The sequence below is a fragment of the Corvus moneduloides genome, chromosome 1, assembly GCF_009650955.1.
Source record: "Corvus moneduloides isolate bCorMon1 chromosome 1, bCorMon1.pri, whole genome shotgun sequence".
In the NCBI taxonomy this organism is placed as follows: Eukaryota; Metazoa; Chordata; class Aves; order Passeriformes; family Corvidae; genus Corvus; species Corvus moneduloides.
In genome coordinates this window covers 35,499,652-35,525,769 of record NC_045476.1, presented here as the reverse complement: position 1 = coordinate 35,525,769, position 26,118 = coordinate 35,499,652, and the positions used below count along the sequence as shown (strand labels likewise).

The 26,118-nt window shown below is 41.2% G+C and overlaps 1 protein-coding gene across 2 annotated transcripts in view; it reads right to left on the bottom strand.

Moving 5' to 3' along the window:
* The window catches only part of TBX20 (T-box transcription factor 20), a 40,155-nt gene that overhangs the window by 9,927 nt on the left and 4,110 nt on the right, over window positions 1-26,118 (bottom strand). For both annotated transcript variants that reach the window (XM_032105213.1, XM_032105203.1), the window contains exons 4-7: window positions 20,848-20,956; window positions 15,171-15,329; window positions 11,685-11,761; window positions 147-256 (exon numbers count right to left, since the gene is read on the bottom strand). In XM_032105213.1, the coding sequence (XP_031961104.1) occupies window positions 147-256; window positions 11,685-11,761; window positions 15,171-15,329; window positions 20,848-20,956 (455 nt within the window). The remainder of the gene's footprint in view (window positions 1-146; window positions 257-11,684; window positions 11,762-15,170; window positions 15,330-20,847; window positions 20,957-26,118) is intronic.

Sequence of the window (26,118 nt, the reverse complement as noted above, 5' to 3'; positions counted from 1 at the left end):
AACAAGTACTCTTCTTCATTATAGGACTTCATGGCAGAGAGACACACCAGAGAAATATTTTAGAGTACCACAGTACTGCCTGTGGTCCTGCTTTTCTCAAGCATAACTGGGTCACAACACTTTACATCATGAGCATGTTTTCCTACCTCTGCTTTGTGTTGCCTGGCTGTCATCGCCAAGATCATCTTCTCCTCCGTAGGTCCGAATGGGGGATCGGGCATAGGAATGCTTTTGGATAAGGCTCTCCACACTTTCTCTGTAAAAGGAAACAACCTAGTGTATCAATACCATCCTAAACACAATTCTAATTCATTTAGGTAAATACAATGCCTTTTCCTGTCCAGATCACAGCTTTCTCACACAGATTCTTGAAAATTTCTTAACAAAAGACTTACCTCATAGCATGACATTGGAAATGCCAGATTTGGCCTGCGTTTTTTTAATATTGCTGATCATCTCTCACCAGCTTCTCCAGCAAAGTAGAGTCAACTTCCTACTGCGTTTCCTGGATGTGGTCTCAGGCAGTGAATGTAAGACCAGCACTCTTCATAAATTTGAAAATGCAAACTCTGCAGTTATTTTTGCTGAGTGATGAGTCTGGGTTCAAAGAGACACCTGTGGTCCAGCTCCTTTCAAACAAGCTTTTGCATCACACATGACCACCTCATTTCCTCTCCCCTTTTTCTGGAAGCAGGGGCAAAGACAGGTGTGTCCAGAGACAGCTCAGCTCTGACCATGCTCTCTCAGCACTGGGAGTCGAGGGCAGTTTGTAGCAGGAAGTCTACAGATACTACCAATCTCATGCCACATCTATTCTGGGAGGTTAGACGTGCCTGACAGGCCCCTGCCTTGCTGGTAGCACAAAGCACTGAAGTCACCCAAACCATTTTTAAATAGAAGGAAGGCATATCTGCATGATAAGCCTTAGTAGTTTGTAAGGAAGATCCAACCTTACACATTCCCAGAGCATTTCCATGTAAGTAGGTGGCATTATACCAAAGATGAAAATTACCTAGGCACATTTCCAAAATGGCTTTGACCTTCTGTTCCTGTTTAAAAAATCTAAGTAGCAATAGTTGTTTAAATATGCTGCTTGATGAAGCTTTTGTCTGAATTTACCATTTGTCTATTCATACTTGCGAATGCCCTTTGCTTAGAGAATATGTCTGCTGCAGAAATTCCAAGGAAAAATATTTTTCAAGTAACATGATAAATCACAATGGCACATGTTTTCCTTTCCTACAGAAAGTCCATTATGGTCATTTTGTCCTTGGTCTATCACTGGCATCATTACTTATGCTAGTGTCCTCAGAAAAAAAAAAAAATAAAAAGAGGATCTTATCAAAGTGATTTACTTGTGTCAGGATTGGAAGTGGACTGAAAGCAATGGCAGTTCCTACATAGAGGATAATATAATTGGATTACTGCCTTTTAAGTGATTGAAAACAGTAGGCATATCAAGGCTATCTCGAAGAAGATTTTCCAAAGAAAAAGACAGATGGCATTGTTTACATTATGTGCTGAATGCCTCTTGAAACATTAGGCTTTCTTCTGAAGCAGAATGTGAAATGCGAAGAATTTTACTTGACCAAAAGGACTATTTCATATAAGTAGAGCATAGCAGAATAACAAATTAGACCAGTGTTGTCTGAGTGATTTAGATATTGGTATATAAACATATTCATAATCACAGAATTATTAGTCTATAAAGGTCTGAAAAATAAATTTGATACAGGTGATTGTCTGTATTGTCTCTATTGACTTTATTTCAAGTAAGGGTCTGCATATAACAACAGAGATTACAGCATGTAATAATATCCTGATGCAACAGAAACAATGCAGGCTCTAGTTTTAGCACAGTGGGCCAATTTCACCTCTCAAACGTTGGATCCAATGGTGGCTTGGGGATAAACTCACCCCAATAAATTTACATTTGAATTACCTACAGGGATTTAAAGCTAAATCAAATGCCCACAATTATTGCAGACTAAATTCTTTCCAGATGGGTTTGTATGCTAGACAGAGAACTCTATTATTCTATATGGTTGTCTTCTTTTAAAGGAAAAAGAGAGATGACTTCTTAGTGAACCCTGAATCTGCAAAGTTTGAAACCAGGGAACTATGTGGTAGGTTTATTTATTTATTTTACGACGTAGTGTTGCAGATAGTATGCAAAAGGTTTTGGAAGATTAATCTCATTCATCAGCACAAGAGGCAAAGGTTTTTATGGCAGAGGGAATGGTCTAATGTGGAAACTTGGATCAGAGAAAGCAACTAATCTCACAGAAACAGTTCCTTTTGTGCAGCTGAGATTCAAGATTCAAAACTGTATGGGTTTGTCTTGACTAACCACATTGGTTGTTTATGCTATAATCACAAAACACCTAGTGAATTTTCATTTTAGAGGTTGAGGCTGTGATTCTCATCATGAGTGCAGAGCTGAGATTCACATCAGAATTTAGGCACCTGCCGCCACAGTCTTCAGGTGGGGCGGCCCCTCCTCTTTCCACATACAACACATGCTGCATATAAACCTCCAAACAGACCTACAAAAAGCAAAAGGCTGTGTGCATCTAAGTGTGCAAAAGGAAACAGAGGAAAAAATGCAGTGTATTTTCTCCACTCATAAAGCTTGTCTCTGAGTTATCCTCCAAGCACTTTCTTCCACTTAGAAAAGCAAGAGCAGAAGTCCGCATTTAGATTTCTTTCCTTCCCTTTGTGTTTCAAAAAGGAAAGGGGTGGTGGCCTCTGCACCATGCTGCAATATTCCATCCTCAGAGAACATCACTTTGAGTCTTGATAGGGAAGACAGAGTTGCAACTCATTTAACCTATGAAAACATTTGGAGTTTCCCACATAGGTTGGAAAGAGGAGACTAAACTCCTCCACCATTTAAAGACAGAAGTGCCTTAAGACTTACTCCAATGCAGATATGCAGGAGGAAGCAGAACTTTAACAACAAGACTTAAGTGCCTGTGAAATCTAGTTCAGAATGCAGGAACAAAGCTGGCAATCTGGAACACAGATTCCTTCTTATACCCTTTTTTCCACTGGGTACAAGAGGACTTGAATCTCAAAATCTTTCTGGAAATTCTCTTTATGGAAGTATGAACTCTTTAGGTTATCCCAAATATGATTCCCTGGAGAGATGATTAATACAATACATTTTTTTCAAGTCTCAAAATATTATGATAACACTACTAAAAGGGAAAGACATTATTACCTCTGGCTTTATAGTTCTGTATGCAACATCAGATATCTCAATGTGGTTCAAAGGATTTATGGAAATAATTTTATAAATTACTGAATGACAAATCAATATTTTCCACTTTATGATTCCATTATCAATTTCAAAAAATAGCAAGTGAAGAGTATGGTGTGGTTTTTAAAGCTGTTTTGCGTATTTTTCAGCACTGTTCCACAGTAAACTGTCTGAAGAACCAAGTGACTTCCACTTACTCAATACTCAACTTCTGTTTCTTTGTTTGTGATCAGAGACTCATTATCTAATATGGGGACCTAACAATTTTTACCTTTTAATGTGTCTTAGAACTCCACAGTTTCTTCTATTAGCAGGAAATTAGCATCAAACTTTGTTCTGAGAGATCAAAAACTGCCAATGGAATAAAGGAAAGATGTCTTCTTTCTGTCAAATATTTTTGTGTGGTCTAGCAACAAGTTTCAAGTCTTCCACACTGTTCTTCACCTCACAGATATCTTGCAAATACCCAGAGGAGGGGGGAAAGCACACACATACATACAATATATAACTATGATTAAGCTGTGCAATATGTACAGCTGGATAATAGTAGGAGATGACAGGCTGGAGAAGAGCAAGTTAGGGACTGAAGCTGCTTGAGAAAAAGGATCCACATGCCAAATGGAAAGGAAAAAACTAAGCTCGTATTGGCAAGCACACCCACAGAGGACAGGCTGAGGAAGGACAAATGTGAAGAGAGATAATAGGAAAAGGAGCCCAGGCTGATCACAATAATCTGCATTCCAGCAGAAGCACACTTTGAGCCCACCCCTGTCAATAAACCTTATTATGAATGAAGCACTTCTCTCCTTTGTCCAAGAAATAAAACAGCAAAATTTGAACCTGAAATCAAATAATGCAAAAGGCTGAGAGAACTCATCAATCAGAAAGGGTTTAGGGTACACAGGGAACATCTTGCTATTCTGCAGGTTCTAACCTCTTGATTAAACATTTCACTCTTGCCTCTGCTGGCAACTGATTCCAAAACTTCCAGCTAGGGATGCTTTGTGTCATGCAGCTCCAAGCTGAGTCTTTGGCTTTGTTTAGTTAACAGTGCCCTGTATGTACAGAGTAGCCTCAGAGGACCAAAAGAAGATAGGAAAATCCTGATGTAAATGACAAATGATTCACTAACACTTTACAGACCAAACCCAAGTTTGCCATGGATTTGAACTAGGAGAGGGCAGAAAATAGACCTGGCTTGGTAAGTAGCTGAGGCTCTGTGAGAGGATGCTCACTTTCTTTTGCTGTCAACCCAGATTATAGAAATTCTCTCAGGAGATGATAAAGTCCCAGATTACCCTGAGCAGGATCTTTAATCAAGATGAAAGAACAGAGCTTCTTTGTAGGTGGGAGCAGGCATCTCTGGTGTAATTTTTTCTCCTCCTTTTGCTATTACCCTACGTCAGCTGTGCATGCATAGCAGCCTGGTGATCACCACAACCCTGGTTCTAAATTTGGCAGAAAGAAAAAGGACATGGAAAGCCTACCTTCTCACTTTGGGACAAGAATGCTTAAGAGAATATATTTAGTGTTGGTGAAAGTGTCAGAAAAGCTGATTCAGAACTAGCTGGCTGGAACCAGGGCATCCAGTATCTATCTTAGATCTATACCATGGCTACAAAGAGGATGAAGTCTGATGTGAGGGGCAGCCATCCCTTCCAGTGGGAGCCAGGTTCAAGCTTGTTTGAAGACAACATTCTAAAGTCAAACTGCAGTGAAAAAGAGCAGATGGCTGAGCCAGGCACTCTGAACTTGTGTCTTCTGCGTAAGTTACTGTTTCAGGAATGGCTCCAAGAGGTAAAAATTTCAGAGCAGAGCTGAACAGTCTCTTAGTATTAACCTCTTTTTTTTACCCCTTGCTATCCAAGTGCTAGGTATGCAGAAAGGTAAGGATATCCCCAGAATCTGCTCCCTGTTCCTGATGTCATGGGGTTTGCTTTTTTCTATTTTTTTTTCTTTTTCTTTGCGAGGAAAGGCAATGTTGATTTAAAAAAAAAAAAAAAAAAAAGAAGGAAAATAATAAAATAGTAAAACTGACAATCGTGTTTTGCTTGGCCATTCAGTCCAACACAAAGAAAAATACAGAACAGGATATAAAGTGTATGAATTATCAGTTTGCAGCCTGAATGACTTCTTTAGTTCTGCATTTCAAAGGTTTCCTTTTTTTGTAGCTGCCAGTTAGTATGTTTGGAAGAAAGCCCAGATAACAGAAGACGTCAGAAGTGAGGTGAGGTGAAGACAGATGGAATAAATGGGCTGAGAAGGCACAAAAATAAACTTGTCGGAAGTCGCACTGTAGTAGAACTTTTTTTTAAGGGAAAAGATGACTAATTTGTCCAAGACACAAGTGCTAAAAACAAGTCTGTAAAAAAAAAAATCTAAACCCAAACAAAAAAACCAACCAATGAACAAAACTCCCCTCAAAAAACCAACAAAAACCACTCACCTCCCAAAAAACCAGAACGACATAGCAGGAAGAACAAATACATTTCTGTAACAGCAGCTGTGAGTGAACAACTTATGCTGTCAGAACCACTGTCCAGATATCACTCAATCTTTCCATTCCTGTGGCTTTTATTTGCTATTTTGCATAGGCACAAACATACAGACATATTCCTTTTCTACGTATACCTGCTCTTACACTGGTAGATGAATATTAGAGGCTGACCATAGGAACATAATTCAGGTTATGGATGGTCCATGGTATGGACCAAATCATTGGGCAGAACAAAGTAGTTCTGTTCCACTGCTTAGATTAAATCTGAACCAACCAGGGACAAAACAAGACCTCCAGACTACAGTGGCTCACGTGACCTGGCCCAAAAGCTAATCCATAGCCTCAAAACACTTTCACACAAAGTCAAAACTACCGGGCAACTGTTGGATGGATGCATTACTGCAAGAATATATACAAAAAAGAAGGGAAATTAGTCTTAAATTATGAAAAATCTGGGGTTGGATGACTGTAGAAAAAAAAGTGTACCTCCACAATGATATTTACTGCCACCCTCCCAGTAAAAATCCAGCAGTTGTAGAAGAGCTGTAATATGCATGGATGTGACAAAGCCTGGCTGAAGCCATGGCATGGGAAAAGTAATGACATTTATGAAGAAGGGGCATGAATATACTCACCCTACTTCTCTCAACTGCAAATGAAAATGAGAAAACAATATTACATAGCCAGCCCCGTGGAGCTCCACTTCACTCAGTGGAGCAACCATTTCTGACTGTAGGCACAGCATAAGAGGTGAGGACAGAGCACTACTGTGCTTGAAACTGTGACTGGGGAAAGTCCCTGGAAAACTTCCTCTGGGGTGGAAACCATAGACCTAATTTGACATCATTCCCTCCTCTTATGCACACACTACATCTGCATGAGGTGGGTGGAAACAACTAGAATAATATTTTTATACCATTTTGCACAAGTAAGAAGCTAGATAACAGAAAACCTAAGTGAAAATGAGCCAAAGTATGAGTGCTTAAAAACTTGGGAGCTAAAGAGGTTTTAGCTGGCACAGGGGGCTTTCTGCTGGGTGAAAAGGCACAGTTGCCTGGCTAACAACAAGCAGAGTCAGAGGAACCAGATTTGACAGGAATAATTCAGGTGTTTAAACATAGGCAGGTAGTGCTTTCAAGATTTGCTAAGGCATCCAAGCCACCTGCAGCGTTCTGGAAGGGACGGCACAGAAAATACAGACAATCCACCCACCCATCTGAAGCAGAAGCTGAAGGCTGGACTAACCTCAGCAACATCTGAAATGGCACTAGATAACAGGCATTTAGGCACCAGAGTCCCTGGTATTTCTCCCTAAATTCAGGACTCCTTCTCTTCTCTGAACCTGAACATCAGAGATCATTGTGACGCTGTATTTCCCCCCCCCAGCCCTGGCCACCCCCTCAGGCTCTCCCTATTGGGTCCTGTACCCCAACTCTGCCCATGTATCGCCCTGGCCCCTAAGAAAACCCCTCTGCGCTGGGATCACCAGGTCTCTCTGCCTCAGGGAACCACCTGGAGAAGAGGTAACAATGAAAGTCCTCTTGGGCTGCCATGAGGGTCCCTTCTCTGCCTCCTTTACTGTTACCGTGCTGCAGAGCCCAGCTAGCCAGAGCAAGAGTGCGGGGCCATCTGGAAAGGCCTTCAGGAGGGCAGAATGGCTGCCCTGCCCTAAGCAGCCCCACTGAGCTCTCTGGCAGGGTTGAGGCTTGCTAAACTAAACCTAGCACTGCAACAGATGATATCTCATGGCTGGTTGCTGACATTCACAGACTGACAACTAGCTGAGAATGAAAGATCAGCTGGGAGTTTGACTCGTTGGAGAACTATGACAGAGCCCTACTTAACCATGGATGTGTGGCTAGGTCATAGAGCATGTATATATTTCTGGCTGTTGGTAGGGGACTTTCAAGAGTCCAGGAAGTTCTTCTAGACCAACAGTAGGCAGCAGGAATGGGGAAGAAGGCAGCTCTGTGGGGTGAGCAGGGAAGGGATGGGAGAGAGGACGGCTGCGCACAGCCCATCACCGAGCATGTGACTTTGACTGATACTTCAGCAGGGAAGTACCCATATCCAGGCATTAGCATGAACTTTGTTTATAGCCTTATAAACCAGCATGATGTATTTCCACATCTCAGAGATGAAGCTCCTCAGGGGAAAATCTGGAACTTTATTACCATGCAAATCCAGTTGGGATGCTGCTCTCTTACTTCCCCATCCCCCCATCCTTCCTTTCTCTGCCTAAAAATGACTTGGGCGTGCAACCATACTTTTCCGTATTTCCTCGTGAAGTATCCCAGAAGCATTATTGGACTTGTGCAGATGGGTATACTCACTTAACTCTCTCCTTAATAGTTAAAAATCCACACCCTGAACGTGCCTATCACATACTTGGCTCCTGCTCTTGAAATTATCACCTTTTTCACTGACTTTTTTGAATGGTATGTGTAATTATGATGGATTTATTTATCTGTTTATTTTTAGCAGGCTAATTCTTCACAACAACTCAAAAGATAAATTCAGACTCAAGATTAAAAAAATTCATGTGTTGGGTTCTTCCTCTGCATCCTTTATGCCTTTGGCAGTTTTTTCTTCAGCAGAAATGCCTCATTACTGCATTTGGCATCCCATAGTCAACACCACAGTATGCTAAGCTCCATGTTCTGGTAATTGCTGTTAATTGTTCAATTTTTTCGTTCACAACCACTATGGGAGCCTTTTTATAGTAGAGGAGATGTAAATACCATGTAAAAAGATCAAAAGGTGCGTCAGAAACTTATCTAAATCACAGTAGCTCCAGATAAAGTCTGCCCCATTGCTATAAACAGATTACCACAAGTAATGTAGGGAAAGGGGTAATTGTGAAAGGAACCTTGCATCCTACTAAAAATTTGGTATATACCAAACTCACCCAGGATTTTTTCAATAGTTAAAAGGCTTGCATATAGCTATGAGGACAAGGAAACCATTCTATGGTATTTAGACAGGAACAAAAGAAAACGCAGGGCATTTCAAAAGTTTTGCTGTTGCCTTCCTCCTCTACTGTTGTGCAAATTTCACTATCTTTATATATATTGTTTCAGCTACAACACATACAATGCCCACAGCTTTAATCCTAAAGGCATTTTCAGCTTGAATTTCTTACATAAGGATCGTAAATCTAGAATGGGAAGCCTGAAATCGTTAAAGTCACATATTTATAAAATCATATTCAATTAGGTTAAAAAAGTGCAATTTCTGTCATCATGTCATAAAAAGATGTGTTTTTCTCTCAGATCTACTATAAAGAAAAGCTCCCTATATTGTTACAGATAGAGGCTGTTTTCAATCAGTTACAAGAAGCAATCCAATTACTGGATGGTTTAGTGCAGTAACTGACTCCAGACTAATTTAATTTCTTTAGGTCTCTAAAGATCAATTGATCTGATTTGTTTCCCTCCCCAAAGGCTGTTTAGGAAAAAGCAGGCTTAAATACCTGGAAATGAAATACAAAGCTCTGTACGCTTTCACACTACTTAGGTCATTTGGAAAAGCTGGAACTCAGGATAAATGAGTGCTGCCTTGGCCCCAACATCACGGGATGCTTTACGGGAGGCCATTAGGATCACCACGCCACACTGTAGATTACACATGCACGTGCTGCGTGCACGCCTGCTTAGGGAGCAGCGCAGGGAAAGTATTTTCACAGCTCCTAGATAACTACTCAATTTTCAAGAGCTGTGCAAGAGTCCATTTGGCCTTCGTAGTCTTCCCTAGCAAATAAGTATTTTTCTCCAGCAGTGATCTTATAGTTTACAACTAGACTGAGCAAGAGTCATGCTGTACTATTCAACATTCATCTATTTGCAATTCATGTCGCAATGGACATCAAGAAAGAAATTCCTCCTGTTGTCATATCTCACTTTGCTATTTCCTTTGCTTTTTTTCAGATTTCTTTAAGCAATTTTTCTGGTGCTAAGATGAAATATATAGAACCAGTAGGCACTTAGAGAATGGTGTCCTCATCTGCCTGAATATTTTAATGCCAGAACCAAATAAACCCCTTCATATTTCTGGACCATTTGTATAACTTTGGCAGTTCCCAAAGGGTCTCTTACCAGCCCACTTGCATGTTACACTTTTACTATCTCGTGACTTGATGTGTTGTGCAGCAGGTTTTGTATTTTTAAACACTATTGTAATAGCAATCAGGACTAAGCTTTCTAATTTAAGTCAAAATCAGACCTGACCCAAACTTGGGCTCTCAAATCCAGAGTTTTAATGTAAGTTTAATAGTTTTCACATTCTGTTTCTTGTATTTATTGTAGGCTTCACATTTGTCTGCCTTATCTTTCATGGCAACATTTGTGCCTGGGCTTGGCTGCCTGTCTCAGGCTCTATTCTTACACTTATCAATAAACAAAAGGGCACTGCAGCTTATGCTCAGCATTTCTGACTTCATGCCATGTGCTGTTATAATAAGATGTCCTTCGGAAAAATTCCCTTCATATCCAGCACCACGATAGTTGGTTCATCCGCACAGCGGTAACTAAGTTTTTCTCCCAGCTTATCTGTTCAGACTCTTTCCGCCCTTGCAAAGCTGTGTTGTTAGATGTCTCCTGTCTGTAAAACAAGGAAACCTCTTCCAACAGGTCCTCCCTTGATTACTTATTGCATACAAACCTGAGCTTTGGATGTTGTTTACCTCACTATTCTGTTAATACAGTCGACTATGCTATTTTTGTTAAATTTGTCCTTTTTTTCTGTTTGTTTTCATTTTCAATGAAGGCTTTCACTTAAGAAACAATTTTCAACAACTTTGCTAGTGTGCACTGCAGCCTACAAGCTTTCTTTCCCCAAATTACTGGTTTTTTACCCCTTTACTCAACAGATCACTAATGATCCAGTCACTAGTAAGGTGTAAAGGATACCACTATTTCCCATCCATGGGCCTGCTTAGATAGACGTACTTTTGAGCTGCTGTGAAGGCTTTCTCTAGCTCTGTGGCTATGACTCCATTGAGCCGTTTGTCCTCTGTATGCACCTGTGAAAAATGATTCACAGATGCATCTGGATATCCCCACATAGGAGCCTGGAGAGGCTTGGCCTCTCCAAACTTTCTTTCATTATTGTGTAGGAAAATGCTCATTGGAAAAATTGGATGTGCTATATCCATCTCCATCGAGTTCTCTTCCAGCTTAAAGGACAAAGGCAGCTTAATTTGCTTCATTTGCCAAGATATTTGACATGATATGATAAAAATGTGGCGTGCTGGAAAGCTACCAAGAGATTGAAGTTTATTTCCTAACTCAGCTGTGGGTTAATGCTTCTGTCCCTATGGCACAGTTGCTTCTAACGAGCTGTACACACACAAAACAGTTTCCAGATAAAGCTTTCCCCTGATGCAGCTTGTAATACAACTTTGGTGAAACAAAAATGGCATCTTTGTTGTTAGAGTGGGAGTTATGGGAGTCATCCTGATGGCAGTAATTGCCAATTCAGCGTCTGGGACTGCTGAAGCAAATTTTGGGAGCTATCATCTCTCTTTTCCACTATGTTGAGCAGTGGGGAGCTGTAAAGACATTTTTCACAGGACCACTACCCTTGTTTCCCATTGGCCCAATTCACAGCCCTCAACAGGATTAAATGGCATGATAAGAAAAAAGCTTTTCATTCTGAAGTTGTAAAACTGACCCTCTTCCCCCTTCAAGAAACCCCCTGAGGAAGACAAATATATCGGCCCCAACTGGAACAGATGTCAAAACTCAAAACAGCTCTTTCTTCATAAAGTTTATAAGAATTTTTAAAGGATGTGGAGGAGTCTTACTATATGCAGTAAGATAACGTTAAAATGCACAGGTTCTCAGGAGTTGAAAGGATGCTTTTCCTACAAACTCTCTCTTCTCTTTATCTTATCTGTATGGAAAGTAAACAGAAAGTCCCCATTACCTCTCAATATCAGTGAGTCTGGAAGAGTCACGGAATCCTTTAGCAAAAGGGTTGCTGTCAATTTTCAACTTGGTTATCTGGAAACACAGAAAAGAGCAACATTACACAAATATAGTGTTAAGGTACTGCAGTGTACAAAGTGTTAACCAATCCATCCGCTGTGACCTCACTGCTAATTTTATCCGCGTGCCCCGTGCGTGTACATGTATGCTGCTCTTGAGACACTGCAAAGCTGAGGAGGCAAACCAGGGTGTACTGCACATATGGCAGTGGAAAGACCAAAGGGCACAGCAGGCTCAGCCTTCCTGTTGCCTGGAGCAGGAGGAACCCACCCACGTACAGTATTACAGCTTCCAAATACTTTAACAGCATCAATCAGGTTGTCTCTTCCACAAGCAGTACAAATCACCCTGCTAACAGCTGAGCCTGCTTGATGGAGCCACGCATCAACCAGTACAAGCCCAAACGACCTGAAGCCATGGCTTCAGTTCAGCACCGCCTTTTCTTTTACTGGGATGGAAATGTTCTCAGCCAGGCCTACCAGCCACCGCACAGGGGCAGTTTAACTGGTTTTGTATGAAAAGAGGCTGAGGAAGGAAGGAAAAATGTGGGGAGAACTCAGACTTAAACTGACAGGGCCTGCATTGAAGGAATAACCCCACTGAAACTATCACAGTCTTGAAAAAACACAGATCATGAATAAAAACTTTCCTCCCTTCTTCAAAGGTAGCTATAAACCTGCCCAGTGATTCAGTCAGCCTTTCCATTTTGACAGAGAACCCATTGACTAGGAATCCCTCCTGCCCCAAAGCATCTGAGCTCCCCTTAACTTTGCGGTGAAACTTTTCAGGCATATGGTGGTGACTTTCAATATGTTTTTTTGAGGACCAAGAAAAGAAATGCACCATTGTCCTTGTGAAATTTTCTATCTATCCAACCAGTTTCGATTTGGTGAATAAAACCTGAGACATCATTGTAATATTTGGATTTTCCAGCCATACTTCTTCCAAGAGCTAAAAATAAAATTTTAAGTGGAAGTTAGACCTTGATGAGAAGCAACACAGGACCCATCCTACAAGGCAGTGAATGCCACCAACTCTAGCTTAAACCCACGAAAACCAACAGCTCTCAACATTTCATATCAAGGGGCTTTGTCAGCCTGACTTCCCTCAAAAAAAAAAAAGCCTGTATCGAAGAGGCCACAACCTCATTTTTAATAACCGGGCCTCAAGACTCAGGAAAAAAAAAAAAAAAGGGATCTTTTCCAAATCCTCAAACAATGAAACACTCTCACCAAACAAATATATTTCAAAATGGGGTCGCTTCTCCCCCGAAATAAAAAAGAAATGAAAAATAAAGAGGACAACTGGACCCAACTTTTAATTCTGAGAAAGAGGTCTTCTGTGAGGAAAACACAGAGAGGAAGGGACATGCTGACAAAGGCAAATTCTGAATTTTAAAGTAACACTCTTCCAGTGGTCAAACACCATGGACCTGAGTGCTGGTCGAGGGTTTGAAGCTGTCTCATGGCTCAGATACAACTGGTGGAAACAACCCTGAAGCCTTGCTACAAGGACCTTGAAACAATTCAGAAAGTTAGTTACAGACTCATTCTACTTCCAAGATACCCATAAGCCCTCAGCTCATGGTGATGTTGCAGCGTGGCGAGTCAGTGCCTCACGTCCACTGAACATTTTTATGGCAGCGTTTTGAAAACCACCTTTAAAAATACAAGCTCTAACTAGTTCCATTGACTGAGATCACCGACACACCAAGCCAACTGCACTACAGTCTATTCATCTCTTGAGCATATTTTCACCAATCAAACTTCCATCTTCCCGATATTAAAGTTTTGGTATGACATCACAGGAGAAACTTTTTGTATCCACCAAAGCCAGATGAGACTCACAATCATTTATGGCCATATTTTTCCTCAGAGACTGTCTCACAAACAATCAGAGAACATCTGCTAGAAAGCATTTTAAAATTAAATCTGACCTACAATTCAACTCTGTGGCAGTGGTTTGACTGTTTAAATAAATGCATGCCCTTTAAATCTTAAATTATGAGATAGTTTGTTGAAAGTGTAATGTATTTAGCTTTTATCTAATAACCTCCAGAAATGTAATCAATCCCTCCTTAAAACAGTTCTGAAAGAAATGGCAAAAATGAAAAAAGGCTCCATTTTCATTAGTCATAAATAAAATGACAACATCAACCTCTAGGGGTTCCGGAGATGTTCCATTGAGAAATTTCCAGGACTCAATGTATGTGCTTTGGGAAGGTTGGTTTAGAAACATCTCTAGTGTAAATATCATCGGTAGACGCAAATTCATCCTACAGAAATAAATTCCGGGTTTAGCTGGTTTTGGGCCTGTTACTGTTTTGCTGGTTTTTAAAGAAAGTTACATGGAAAAATCTAACTGCCTGTCCAAACATTATTTTCTTGAGATTGCCAGGTGCTGAGTGTGTTTTCTACGGCATTCAGATACAAATCTGAGTCTAAATCAATACATTAAAGCCTTAAAGCAGGATATGGGGTCCGTCATAAGGACTGACTTAATACTACTAATATTATCTTCAGAGCTTCCTTGGCCCCCTATGCAGTAGTTTAGTTTTATTCATAACATTTCAAATTTAATTACTTTTGCTTCATATTAAGAAACGCTGACTTCTTTAAACAATCCAGCAGGTTCATTGACTCTGTGATGCTACCTGCCCACATATTTGGACGGGGCCTATATTTTTCTTAACTTGAGGGAACTAAGGAGTGAAATAGGTGGGTTTTTTTGAAGTACATAGTCAGTAAGCCCTTAAAGCATGCTCTGAATCACACTGAAGGCAACGACATATTTCCACTGACTTAAATATTAAAGCCCAATCCACCATCAAGCAGAGCCTCTGTTCTCTGATTGTTTATAGACTTCCTAAAATTACTCATTAGCAATCCATTGTTATGATCTCCTCCATTTTGTATATATTATTCCCTGGCATGCAAATTGAAATTCAAACATCTGGATGTAATCTGGGCAGCCTCTGAAAAGCGTATCTCTGAGTGGTTTTCCTTACGTTTGAGCCTTACAGCTTAATTAGTCGACTTTTTAAGCCCATGAAATTATCATGTGCAAACCAGAATCTCTCTCAGCTCATAGCTTGTGGCATAAAAGATCTCTGCAAATAAGAACAGTTCTTTAATGAGCTATAATTAGAAAATGACTAAATGTTAATATGCAAGCAGCTTTGTATAGACAGAAGGGAAGACAAAAGAAAGCCTCTTACTTGTCATTTTTACTCTCATGAATAACCCTTACGGCTCTTTGAAGTCTGTAGTACTACTGTATATTCAGGAATTACTCATGAATGTGAGTAAGATTGGCATGGAAAGGTAGGTTATGGCTGACATTTTCCTGGTTTACATGGGGCAGAAGGGAGTTTTCAGCAGGGTAGGGTCTAGTTTCATCCATGGAAATTAGCTGCTCTACTCACCAATTGATTCTGGTAGGCAGTAACGGCAGTAAAAACTGTCTCTGGAAAGATGAATGTCCTGAACTCTTCTGATTTCAGATTGAGCAAAGAAGCCGTGTGATCCTTCTTCTTAATGATGTGGACCCTTGGCTGGTACTTGTGCATGGAGTTCAAAATGATCTGCGAGAAAGAATGACACAGCACTGTCCTGAGAGGAGGGTTGACAGAGCCCTCAAAGCTATAAAACCATAGGGGGGAAAAAAGAGATCTAATTAACACTGCAGGGGAAGTGTCTGAAATCTAACCAGCCAGGGGCTGGTTTTCAGAGTAAACTCTCCAGCTCCTTTGGGCAGTTCCAGGAAATGAAGGTGGAAAAGCAGGCATCCCAGGAGCTAGACTCCTCTCACTCCTATGCCACTGGTGAGCATGCATATCTTGAAGCATAAATACCTGTTCCTACAGGTGAGGTGTTTTACATACAGAATTAGTCACTACCAGAGTGTGCCCCAGTTGGCAGGGGCGAACTGAAAGCTAATGGCCAACACTCCCCATTTGCAAAAATGCGCAGGTGCACAATGAAAACAGTCACAAATCCCTCCAAAAAAAATGACGGAAAAAATTAGACCCATCCAAAAACCTACCAGCAGCAGCAGCACAAACCATCTGACCAAAAGTAAAACTCCACGTAGCCTTCTACTGTGGCAAACTCTTAAAACAAGCTACTTCATAGATGCTCTTCACCGCAGACTACCAAAAATGAGAGCAAGGAGGGAAACCAGTACGGAACCCCCAAATGACTGGGTTTTGCTATTCTATCCTCATTAATAATTGTTTACGAGCTCCCAAAACAATTCTAAACCCAAGCTACCAACCAACCAATTTCAATGTTCACTGGAGTCAAACCAAGAGTTCCCCTTGCTTCAGTTACCACTGGCTGGAGGCCTGTTTGGCTGCCTCTAACCACAGTATTACAATATAAGAATTAAATACAGAGCTCAGCTCACACCAGCCCTTGTTTTGGATATAATCACAGTCACAAGACAAAATTGGCAATGGTGTGGGTGGTTCTATTTTGCAGGGGCCATAACGACATTACAGTCAGCTCCGTACATCTGGAACAGCTAATGTGCATTCCTCAGGAAGCGTTAACTTCAGCTGAAACATAGCAGGAGCAGTGCAGTATTTCATGCTAAGTCAATGAGAAAGGTTGCACGTTGCATTGGAGTGGAGAGCTCAGAGACAGCTCTATCATATCTACAATTTCCATCAGCGTTTTTCTTTGCTGCTCCTTTGGGGCCAAATATTGCCAAGACTCACACTGGGACTTTGGGGGGAGGCACACAGCAGCAAGAAAGACATTACAGTGACAGTGAACCATCATCTTGGAAGTGTTGCATGTCCGCTTTAACCAGCTCAGGTCCTTTTTCAAAGCACTTCACCATTTTATACAGCAACACACACAACAGCCATGGACCTTGCCTTTAATACCCTTAGCACTTTACCTTCTCTTTGTAAAACTTTGTCTTGTCATCCTAGTAATTTGGAGTGCTCTAAGCAGATGGAAAAGACATTTTAAAGCAGGGTGTGTGGATGGTGATGAGCTTACTGAGAAGTTGGCCCACAGACCTCGGTGCTTTCCATTGCCTTTCACGGCCATGATATCCACACCAAGGCATTACATCTGAGCAGCAGTCAAGCAGAAGGAGGAAGAAGTTGTGACAGAGCAGCTCCCACACATGCCCTTTCCTTTCACTCCTCTTGAATGCAAATTGTGATAAAGAAACTACATTTCTCAAACAAGAGCACGTAATCCCTTATGAAAGTTTTCCAAAAAATGAAGTGTACATAGATAACATCCCCTTCCATGGTACTCTATGTTTCTCATTCCCACCAGAGGCAAGTCTGGTCATTCATGTACCAAACAAGTACTGAATGTAGCCAGGAGGTCACAGAAGACCCATGGCCAAGGTAAAAGTAAATGTCACCATTTCCTTCATGTGAGGGTCTGTACCTGTAGTACTCCACCTGCACCCCCACACAAGCTGCTGGTAACACACAAAGACACTCCTTAATATCCATGCAACATCTCGTGTTAGGACTATATAAAAATATCCTAAAGGAGTTAGATCCACAGGGTGTACCTCACAGAGTAGCCTCCAAGAGTGGCCTCAAAGTCCAAGCAGTCCCCTCCTGCGTGGTGTAGCTATCAGAAAATCTGTCATGCCAGCTCTGTGACAGTCCTGCTGGCATGTCCCAAGAGATACATCAGGTGCCCCTATACTCATGGCAGCCCCCCTGCACACACTTGCTGGCAGCCACAGGCCCCCAGCCACGCCATCCACCTTTGTGCTGACAGCCTGCAGCAGGGAAGATGACCAGGATCCCTCCTTACAGGATCCTGATTGCTGTAAGGTCAGGCAGGTTTGTAGGCATCTGGCTCCCACTGGCTACAGACCAGTCACCAGAGGCAATCTGGATGCCAGCTGCAAAATTCCAAGGTGGTTTTGAATTCAGGAACTGTGCTGTGAATGCCACTTCCATATTCACCAAATAAGAGCATTACCACGTAAAGTTTTCTTTCTGAAAACACGAAGGTTCCTAACTTCTGCCTGGTTGACTCTAAAAAACCTTGGGCATAACTCCTTGCAGCTATTCCAAACCCCCTGCTTTCACAGTTATTTATTAAACATGTTCACAGCTTTGTGTTTGCTTTTGCAAACATCCATGTGTTTGAGTTTTGCTATTGTAAATGCCAAAAAACCAATTACAATAATGTATACACTCACAGCTCACCTCACCATAAACCAGAAATTATGTCACTCCAATGAAGGGCAACAAAAAGTCCTAAAGAAAGCATTCTGTGTGAAGAATGTCACCAAAAATCTGGGGGGAGAATGTCACATTCATAAATATTTTGCAATCAGAAAAATGGCAATTACTTGCTTGGCTGTAAAAATCTAGAGATAGGAGCCATTTCCTTCCTCTGGTAAGGATATCTGAAAGTGTTTCCATGGAGCAAGCTGTATGTCATGCACACAGAGATAAGACTTCTGCCTGGTGCTTGGGGAGACTATGTGCATAACTATGGGGTTACACATGCTGCTGAAGGTACACAAGCAGAAATGCTTGCCAACTCCAAAAGTCCCAGAATAAGAGAAAACAAACATATGCTAGAACAAACAAATGCCTCTCTTCTCTACAGATTCCTTTCCAGGAAGTGAACCACCCTACAAATAAACCACAATTACCTTAACACCCATAACTGTCTTCTGGACGATGAAGAAAGCAAGAAAGTAGAACAAACTGGAATTGGGTTGGATCCATGTTCCCTACCTGCAACTAGTATTTAAAGGCGTCTTTTGGGTCATCCAAATTTCCTCAGGAACTAACACGCCTTATCAAACGTAATTAAAAAGTGAAGACTAGCTCTTTCAAACTGAAGTGAGAGATTTCAGGAGGTGTTTCAATTCTCCTCTTCTCCTCGTACACAGGAGTTCAGAAACACCGTGGGCCATAGAACAGTGAGCCCTCCTTAAAGGCTTTAGAGCACTGATTTCTTCCTTAATTCTACTGATCATCCACTGAAGCATTCACATAGCTTCAATAAGGCAGCACATAAAACCTGACATCCTAATTTGGAACATAAACCCCCACAAAATATTAAAAAGAGAGGGCTCTGTGAAGGGGTAACACCTGTCACTCAAACCTCAACACAGGATCAAGCCTTCAGGGCTTATACTTAACTGAACACACAAAACTTTCCATTGTGGTTGGCTGTCCAGAGCCTTTGTGTAAAGAATGGGATCAACCTCTGTTTCTCCGGAAATTAATGGGAAGGCTGCATCTCAAACACTACAGATCATTTTCTCCCACTGCCTGTATTTGAGGTGATTACATCTTCTTGCTCTGCCACATGTCTCTGTTCCCGACAGCTCCTCAGACCTACTTCTTCTTCCTCCTCCTCTGGGCTTCTGGGAACTGCAGCACTCCTAACTAGCTTGCAATATACTGCTGCAAGCCCTTTATTAGAGGCACACATGGCCCCTGTTATGATGAAAAATGCTTCTTTTTAAGTGCTCACATATACTGCTCTATCATCACTCGGTGATAGAGCCCACAAATCTTCAGCTTTGCCCTTCTACAGATTATGAAATAAAAGAGAAGAAAAAAACAAAACCATTCTCTACTAGTCATGAAGAGAACAACGGTGGGAACTGGCTTCAAGAACAATATATCCACAGATGGATCTCTACAAAAGAACAACACAGAGGCGTCTATCTGGGCTTTTTTTGTTTATTTGTTTGGGGGTTTCAGCTATTTTTTTGTTGTTGTTGTTATTTCCAGGATGTATTTTAAATTATCATGGCTGTGATTGAATGCTCAGTTCTTGAAATGAGTGAAAATTCTCTTTTGGATGAGAAACATTTGCACAGAACACAGCTGAGACAAATGGTCACTGTCTCACACAGTCCAGGCAAAAAAATACCACACTAGGAAAGGGATTTCTGATACATTGTATTCTGCAATTATTCAGCTGAACAAATTAGTTCCCCCTACACATGCTTTGGAATTCAAAATCATTCCTCTCTTCCCAACACCTCATTTACTAACACTGCCTTTATGCTCATTCTTCTGAACTAAACTGCCTTGTTCTCAGCCAACAACTCTTTCAAATCCGTCCCCTTGCTCCTTCTGTCTTCCCTGGGAGAATCAACAAGCCCAGAGGCAACAATTTTAGCTCTTTCCTCACAATTTGGAGGCACTACCCAGTTGTTCCTGCACTTTAGAGGCATTTTTAGGGAAAGGACAGGACAGACAATACCTATTCTTATCACCTACTGCTAGGCAGTCAGGTAAGTAAAGGAGTTGTCCCCACTGACGGAGCATAGCAGGAACCCATGGCAAGCAGCTCTGAATCCTATTTACCATCTTCCAGCCTCAAGGCTTGTGACAAAGAACTGGCACCAATTAGAGCCAAGACCTGTCTCCTTCAGAGGCCCAAGTCCACCCTGTGGCACCTTGGCTTGCAGTTAGCCTACAGTTATTTCAAGGGCAATTGAGGCACACTTATTTTTTATAATTTTATAGACCTTGCTTTGGTGTCAAGTCAGTATTTTCTTCTGACTCTGTGCCCATGCTGCAATGAGTCTGGAAGTAAAAGAGCTCTTATTGATGGACCCAGCCCTAACAGGTGACCTGAAGTGACCGGCAGGGAGCTTCCAAGCCCACATGTAAAAGCACGTGGGTTTGCTGGCCGTGGGACGTGGCAGAGCATACTGCCAAGTCACAGCAAACTGCAAGCAAAAGCGCAACAAAAGGCTCATCTGCTTTCCTTCTATCCCTTGCTCTCACCCTCAGCTCCACCCTGAACTTGTCCCAGATGGATGTTTTGCCTCTAGTGGTAGCAGGATTTGATCTGGGCTCTGCCCTATGAAACACTTTGTAAAATCCCGACTTTTAAAGTTGCCAATTCCTCAACAACAGAGGAACCCAAAAGGGGCCTTAAACGTGTTAAGTCAGATGCATTCAAGCTTCACACATCGTCCCCCACTGTAGTATGAAGGGCTGGCTAAGAGAGGTAACATGGGGACCACGGCAGCCTTTCCCCATGGCAGTCTCTCTCCCATTTAGCCCTGTGGCCCAAGCAAGCAATTCCCTGGTGATTTCTTTTCCCTTTCCCACCCATAGGGCTACTCACATGGCCATGCTGATCCAGCTCATTGTTGGTGAGTTTGACTTTTTCAAAGGACACCATCTGCTTCAGCAGTTGCTCTCCTGTGAATGGGGAGTCAGGGTGCACATACAACCTAAAAAAAACACAGAAAAAATGCCTGCTCATAAAAAAAATCTCACCTCTGGGCTTGTGTGTGGGTACCATCTCTGTATGAAATTAAAATGCACATATCATTCTGCTTTTGGGATATGCAGTGGTTTCACGGACATGGACTTCCTGAGAGCTTAGGATAATACAAATCTGCTGCTAGAACATGACACCGCCTCCCCCAAATTAATGAATTCCTGAAATAAAGCTATTAATGAAGGACAGTAAAGCAGATTACTTATTTAATTCACTGGAACGTAACTGAGAATCCTGTGTCTGAGTGCTAGACTGCTCCTTAACCATCCCTATTATTTTATCCTGCTATCTAAAACGGAGACATTAACTAACATTTGCTGTTGTGTCTTTTCCCAAATGAAAAATTGATCATGTCTTTCCCCACAGCTGTACTAACAAGCACTTAAAATAACAATGACTACAGCTCCAAGAGAAAAAACATGGTGTCATTACAGAGATAATGGGGGAATGCAGATAAAAATGCATTTTTCTTTATATGTAACATTAAGCCGTGATAATGATTTTAACCTGCACTCGATCACACATTCGCTGTGGTGACGTCTGTTTATAAGAGGTTGAAGGCTGCAGTCCAGCACAGTGGTTTGACATGAAAAATTAGTTACAGCTCTGCTATTAACAATCCTACACTTGGGAAATTAAGCAGAAGAAAAGGAAGCAAGAAGACATGTAGATACAATGATGTATACATTATGACTACACTAATTACAAGTGCCATGCTATTTAAGAGCAATGATTTTATAGGAATAATGTATTGCTGAAAATTATTAACTCAAATGTTCTTTTGTGATGGCAAATTAAGAGTCGGACCAGACCTTCAGCTAGTGCAAACCAGCCCTGTTCTGCTTCTGTCTGCATTGGTTATCACTCACTGAGGGCCTGACTCTCATTTTGGGTGATGTCTTTGGCCACACAAATGACTTTCTTCCATTAGGTGGGTGGGGCAGCACTGAACTGCCAGGTTAGGAAGATAAACATTTGTCCTTGTTGTTGAGCTACGATTTTAGAATGGAAAAACCACTAAATGGTGGGGCGTAACTCTCCAATAGACCACACTGATCCCTAATCAAGGAATGCCCATACTAAAGACACTGGGGAGAACAGTCCTGTTGCTCAAAGAGGAAGGAGATTTGATCCTGCATTCTGTTTTTGCCAGCAGAATCCCCAAGACACAGTGAAGCTAAAGTGTTACCAGCACAGCTCACCTCAGATGTGCAGGATGTTTGCCTTACATTGATCCAAAGCACAGCGTGGCTGCTCTAGCTATGTCCATGGGAGGGATGCTGAGCCAGGATTCCTGTCACAATAAAATATTCCTAGCATGCAGGCGTCCTCACTGCTATAGACTCTGCTGATTGTACTGCAAAGCCCATAAAAAATGGTCGTGTATCTGAAAACCCAAGACCTGGAATCGTGTTATGTCAAAAGAATCTTAGCTCTCATGAAAACTAACTTTGCCTTCCTCTAAAAAAACCTGAAAATTTCAAAATTTAGAGCCCTGAATTAGAGAAGGCAAGACAAAAAGAGTTCCTAACAGGCCCTGCAACTTTTCAGCCAGCCTTGTGATATTTTTTTTTTTTGAGCCTGCCTCCTAATTTTGAATGTCTGGATAGCTAATAATGTTTACTGTGATCACAGAGTGTCAGACTCAGCACGGTTTGGCTAATTGGGTCCAAAAAGCCAAAGTATTTCAAATATGTGCTGGGAATGAGTAAAGACCTCCCTGTGCTGAAAAGCTGAGCACAATTGTTTTACACCATGGATAGTTAATGCTTGGCACTGCTTTAGAACTACCGAGTGCCTGTAAGCTGAGTGCTAACAGGAAAGTCACTGAAGGATGGGCACCAGAATATCACTTACTGAATTGCAACAATAGACCTTACTTTTTTTACCCATTTGCTACACCCCATTGATCCCACTGCACCACAGGGTTCCACCTGGTGAGCTACACCTATTTCCCACACTTCTCCCACAGCCTGAGCTTGCACACCTCAGGGAAGAGGGTTGAACACTTGACATAGTGATTTCTGAAGCAGAAGTTGTTGGGAAGACCATGAGTGTGCACAAGCAAACAGGTCAGCAAGATAAATGTGCACATTCCAGCACAGCACACAAGGCTCTCCCAGAAGTTTGCCTGGGATCTGCTGCCTAAGGCCAGCCAGATGCGAGGAGCTGCTCGCTTGGATTCATAAAGGATTGAGGAGCCATATTTGGGTGTGAATTTGCTCCACAGTACATAATGTTTAGTGATATATGCAAGGTTTGAGTACTGCTTCTTTCTTGTGTATTTTGGAATGCAGCACTGCACTCTCTATTTAGTTTAAACAGATGGTCTGGTCCCACAAGCCCCATGCATGCTACTTTTTTTTACCATAATATTTCAAATAATTTGCAAAATATAATACCATTTAAAGATTTCCTGCCTAGAGTTCTCCATAAGTGTGTAAACACTATAACTTCATTAAACAAATTATTGTAGACAAATACAGTTTAAAAAAAAAAAAAGGGAGAAATTTTTGAGTGAAAGAAATGAGGCAAAAAGGGAAGAAGATCAAATAAAGGTACATGCTGAAACTTACTGATGTTTCACGCAGTCTTAATGTGGAAGACAAACACAAAATATCACATAGGAACTCTATACCCAGATAGCACTTAAGAAGATTTACAAAAGACTTTCTGAAAAGTATTTTTATTTAAGTGTTCGTTGCAACATAAACTTGTTCATTGCAACATAAACTTGCCTTCAACATTGACAGCAGGAAGACAAGGATAAAACTGGTTTTAATAGAAAGTTCCCTGAAGGGCTAATCTTTCAAACAGAATTGCAGAATACTTATTAATTTGAAAAAAACCAAAAGCCCAAAAAAACCCTACAAAACTGTCTTAGTGTTGAAAGTTTTTTTTTAAATGGAAAGAGCAAGCCATCGAACTGGTTCAATCCTGCAAAGTCTTACACCCAGGCACAATGCAACTCCTGAATAATTCCTCTGATGTCACTGTGCCTGTGCAGATGCAGGCAATGGTGTGTGGGGAACAAGTACCTTGTTACCAGTGCCCAGACACTAAACACACATACACCTCTCACTGACACTCCTCAAGCAGGGAGAGCTAAAACCCTGTGTTTGGAGGACAAGAAATCATAACTTCATTAAGGGCTTCTGTTACTGGAGCAGGACCAAACTCGTTTCAAGATGGGAGGAGAACTACTTTTAATCTGTTCAAGCAAGACTGAGACCTCCCACCTCAAAAGATGCATTAATACTCTAGAAGAAGCACTGGTAACGCAAACATTGGCACGCTGAACCTCTTGACATCCTTTTTCTCACCGAAGAGAAGTATAAGGAGGACAACGTGCATAAATGTATCTGTAAGTACCATCCACACAAAGAAGCAGCTATCTCTGCCTGTGCTCTGATCAACAGTCTGTTTAACTATGCATCCTGAAAATAAAGCAGGAAAGGTGTACGTTTACACATGAGGGCAAAGCATCCTGAAAATGGAACAGCACAGATACACTTTTGCACATAGGGGGACTGATCTGTTGAGGACTCCTGAACGTTACCACAGTACAATAACAACTATTAAACTTCAAGAAGGTTTTATCCAACACTCGGCAGAGCAGTTGCTAATTATTCCAATCTCTTGTCTTATGTTCTAGTATTTCCTTGTTGAATGAGTCTATGCCAGAGAGAGTGTGAATTAGTAATCTATTTAAAGGTATCCCAAAAGGGATGTGAACAGAAAAATAAGAAGGGGGAAACCCTGCCTTAAAATTGTTTCTGTTCTTCTGTTATTTCTTCTTTTGATGCTGACTCCTTTGGAGCAGGATCTGTGTTTTTTCTTTGTGTTTTGATCAGTGCCCATTACAATACGTCAAATGAAGCCCTCAGACATTTACCACACTACAAGAAGGAGTTTTTGGCCACGAAAACAAAGCAGACATAACTCCTAGGTTGCTGTCTTTAATCACAGCTTCTTCTCTGCCTGCGCTTTTTGTTTATTTACTTCCCTGAACAGCCTTCCAGAGATCACCAGTCACCAAGATTTCAGTTCAACACTTTATATAAGGAAATCGTGCACTGTTTGGTGCCTATACTCACACACCAAAAAAATTTGTTTCCATTTCTTGCATTTCACTTATAATTTCTGCCTCTGTAATAAGCAAGTTCTTAACCCCAGGCTAAGCCACGGAGCAGATCTGTGTTCCTGCACAGAGCCCTCCACAAAAAGTTTCTTTGAAGCCAGAGAGGCATCCGCGTTATTTCCCTATCTCCGGCTCTGACTCAGCAAAGCCTTTCGACATGTGCTGCAGTCTTACTGGACTTGGGGACTGAAGTAGGTACAGAAGTGCTGGGCTGAATACGATGAAGTGTGGGTCTCCTCTGAAGTGCCCTCCCACTGCACAGCCCAGCGCTGCAGCCTCAGCTGCCCAGTGCTTAAAGGAATCAGTCAGTAATTATATTAATAGAATTACTTTAGCAATTAAACTTCTAAAGCATTTGTTTCTGTGTAGGAAAGGGAATTTATTTTACAGAGGGTTTTTTTTTTCCTGATGTATCAGAATATGTCATGATTTCTTAACGAAAAAGAAAGTAACTATGCCGTGGAACTGATGTGTACTTTGCCTGCTGTCTAAGAGATGATTAAAATCAAGAATAAAATCACTGGTTAGCAAATGTTGGATATGTTACAGAAATAATATCATTTCAAGCCTAAACAGCAATGAACTGCAATTTATTTCTACTTTGGCTTGGCTGGTGGTGCCTGGATTGCTTTAAATTATGAGGTCAAATATTGGGGGGGCAAATCCAAGGGACAAATCTTTTTTTTTTTTTAAAGCTTTCTTATCTGAGTCATGACAAACTTCATTAAAAAAAAATTAAAACAAACAATATGTATAAAAGAACTCTTAACCAAATTCTACATGTCTTGGAATATTCAGTATAAATCAAACCTCAGGCAGAGATCTGAGGCCAAATTCTGCAGCACAAAATTTGTAATCAGAGTTTTGTAACCAATTTTGTTGAGCATGGACTCAAAATTTTAGAGCACTGTCTGCAAACAAAATGGAAAGATTAATACAAGGTATTTCTTGAAGAAAAAAAAAGTAAAGAG